At 47.5% G+C, this 2,687-nt stretch overlaps 1 protein-coding gene across 1 annotated transcript in view; it reads left to right on the top strand.

The window, feature by feature from the left end:
* Positions 1-2,687, top strand: part of PHF19 (PHD finger protein 19) — a 20,435-nt gene that overhangs the window by 10,465 nt on the left and 7,283 nt on the right. The window contains exons 10-11 of the mRNA XM_010848448.1: positions 1-110; positions 2,576-2,643. Of these exons, the coding sequence (XP_010846750.1) occupies positions 1-110; positions 2,576-2,643 (178 nt within the window). The remainder of the gene's footprint in view (positions 111-2,575; positions 2,644-2,687) is intronic.

Below are 2,687 nucleotides of genomic sequence, written 5' to 3' on the forward strand. Positions count from 1 at the left end.
TTCACCTGGCCCTCTACAACCTGGGCGTGCAGAGCAAGAAGAAGTACTTCGACTTTGAGGAGATTCTGGCCTTCGTTAACCATCACTGGGAGCTCCTGCAGCTTGGGAAGGTATGCACAGCCGTGGGCCATGATGAGGATGGCGGGAATCCTCTCCACAGTGGGGTGCCCTGAGTCCAGAGGGGTGAAGGCTGTGCCCAGGGTCACACAGTGCAGAACCAGAGTCTGGGTCTCTGAGCACAGCTTTTCGAGAACACTGCCTGTCTGTGAGGGCTGCTGAGCGGGTACCAAGGTCCAGTCTTTGAACTGCTGTATTCCTGAGTCCAGGCTTCTGAGCCTGGGCCCTGCAAGGGGCTTCCTGACCCAGGCTTTGGTAGTAGGTGGCTTAGGGCCTCACCGACTCATCTGTAGGGAGCTGGGGGTCAAGTCTGGCTGGAGAAGGCCTCTCTGCAGTGACCCACTCCAAATTACCTGGCTAGGATGGAAAGTGAAGTGGGCCTGCCCCCTGCTGGCCGTACTCTGAATAGCAGCATATTCAGAGTACTCTGAGTACTCTGAATTCTCAGGGGTATTCACCAGGGGTCCCGCGAGCTGGGAGTCACCAAGTGCAGTAACAGACCAGAGACTTACAGGATTTCAGAGGTGGAGAGCCGCTTGCTGGTGACCGCACAGCTTTGGAGCTGAGCCAGGGCCTCCCCAACCACTTCCCTGGCAGGGCCATGCCGCCTTCCGTGACACCCTCAGACCCCCTCCACCATATCCAGAGGGAGGCGTCTTCACTGACTGCCCAAATCCTTTCATGAAACGGGGATTTTTAAAGTAATCTTTATTCTTGGCAGAAGTTCCTCGTGTAATAACATCTTCATTTACAGTGTTTGATAATTTATTAATGACATACATATTATTAATGTCAAGCCCTAAAAGATAGGTAGAGCTGATATTTTTTTAACAAGTTTTTTTTCTGATCTATATACATAAAAAAGTCCTACATGTGCCTGGTAGAAAATTCTCAAAGTACCAAAAAGTATAAGAACGTATACTTAAAACCATATGCCTGCATCACGCCGCTCAGAGACATCTATTAGTAATGCGCACAGGCACACATCGTTCAGTTCTTTCTTCTGCGTCTGTTTTTCTTTTTACATGAGGTTATACGGTATTTGCAGTTTTTTATTGAAGTAGAGTTGATTTAAAATATTGTATTAGTTTCAGGTATAGACAGCAAAGTGATTGTTATAATTTATGTATGTATTTCCGGATTATTTTCCATTTTAGGTTGTTACAAGGTATTGAATATAGTTCCCTGTGCTGCACAGTAAATCCTTATTGCTTATCTGTTTTATATATAGTAATATGTATCTGTTAATCCAATGTCCCTAATTTATCCCTCCCCCATCCTTTCCTCTTTGGTAACCGTGAGTTTGTGTGCATGCATGCCAAGTCCTGCAGTTGTGTCTGACTCTTTGCAACCCTATGGACTGTAGCCCACCAGACTTCTCTGTCCATGAAGAAGGGATTCTTCATGGCAGGGGGTTCTCCAGGCAAGGAGACTGGAGTGGGCTGCCATGCCCTCCTTCAAGGGATATTCCCAACCAGGGATCGAACTCTTATGCCTCCTGCGTTGGCAGGAGGTTTCTTTATCAATAGTGCCACCTGGGAAGCCCAACCATAAGTTTGTGGGAAGGTAAATTGGTGCAGCCACTATGAAAACCAGTGTGGAAGTTCCTTTAAAAACTAAAAACAGAGCCACCATATGATCCAGCAATCCCAGTCCTGGGCATATATTCAGAAAACATGAAAACGCTAAATTTAAAAGATACATGTGCCCCAGTGATCATAGCAGCGCTGTTCACAATGGCCAAGGCAGAGGGACAACCCGAGTGCCCACCAGTGGATGGTTGGTGTAAGAAGATGTGCAAATGTCAAGAATGGAAATATTCCCGTGTGCAGTGCAGCATGCATGGATCCAGAGAATATCGTACTAAGCGAAGTCAGGCAGAGAAAGACAAACACGCCGCTTATGCGTAGAATCTAAGACATAAAGAAGCCTGTATATAAAACAGACTCATATACAAATTTAAGTCACGTTTTTCAGCGTGCATTATATCATAAATACTTTTCCATATCACGGGAGTTTTTGTCAACATTTCCCACGGCTGCATTGGTTCCCTCCATAGTTTATTTACTTGTCTCCGTCCTGCTGGGCACATAGTTTTTTTCCCACATTTTTCATATTTGCCCATCGTTAGGAACATGCTGCAGTGAACTTTTTTGTATATAAAACTTTGTTGGTGTGTCGTGTCCGTACGAGAGGATCCATGAAGCACCATTATTGGGTCAAGGGCAGGGACATTTTTAAAGCTCTTGGTACATTTACGACAGGAGTTATTCTCCTCGTTTACAGATGGGGGTGTGAGGTCAGAGAGGTGAAAAGACTTGTCTGAGATCATGGAACAAGTCAGGGGTCCTCACCTGGAGGACTCAGAGCATCCAGGGCTTGAGGGGAAGAGAGGGGACGGGGACTGAGGACTTCTCGGAGGCCAGGTGCCGGGTCTGACTGTCCTGCTCCCCCGTAGCTCACCAGCACCCCTGTGACGGACCGAGGCCCACATCTCCTCAATGCACTGAATAGTTACAAGAGCCGGTGCGTACAGGGAAGGACGGAGTGCTGCGTGGGGGTGGGGGTGG

Source organism: Bison bison, unplaced genomic scaffold (genome assembly GCF_000754665.1).
Source record: "Bison bison bison isolate TAMUID 2011002044 unplaced genomic scaffold, Bison_UMD1.0 scf7180017864266, whole genome shotgun sequence".
NCBI classification, from domain to species: Eukaryota; Metazoa; Chordata; class Mammalia; order Artiodactyla; family Bovidae; genus Bison; species Bison bison.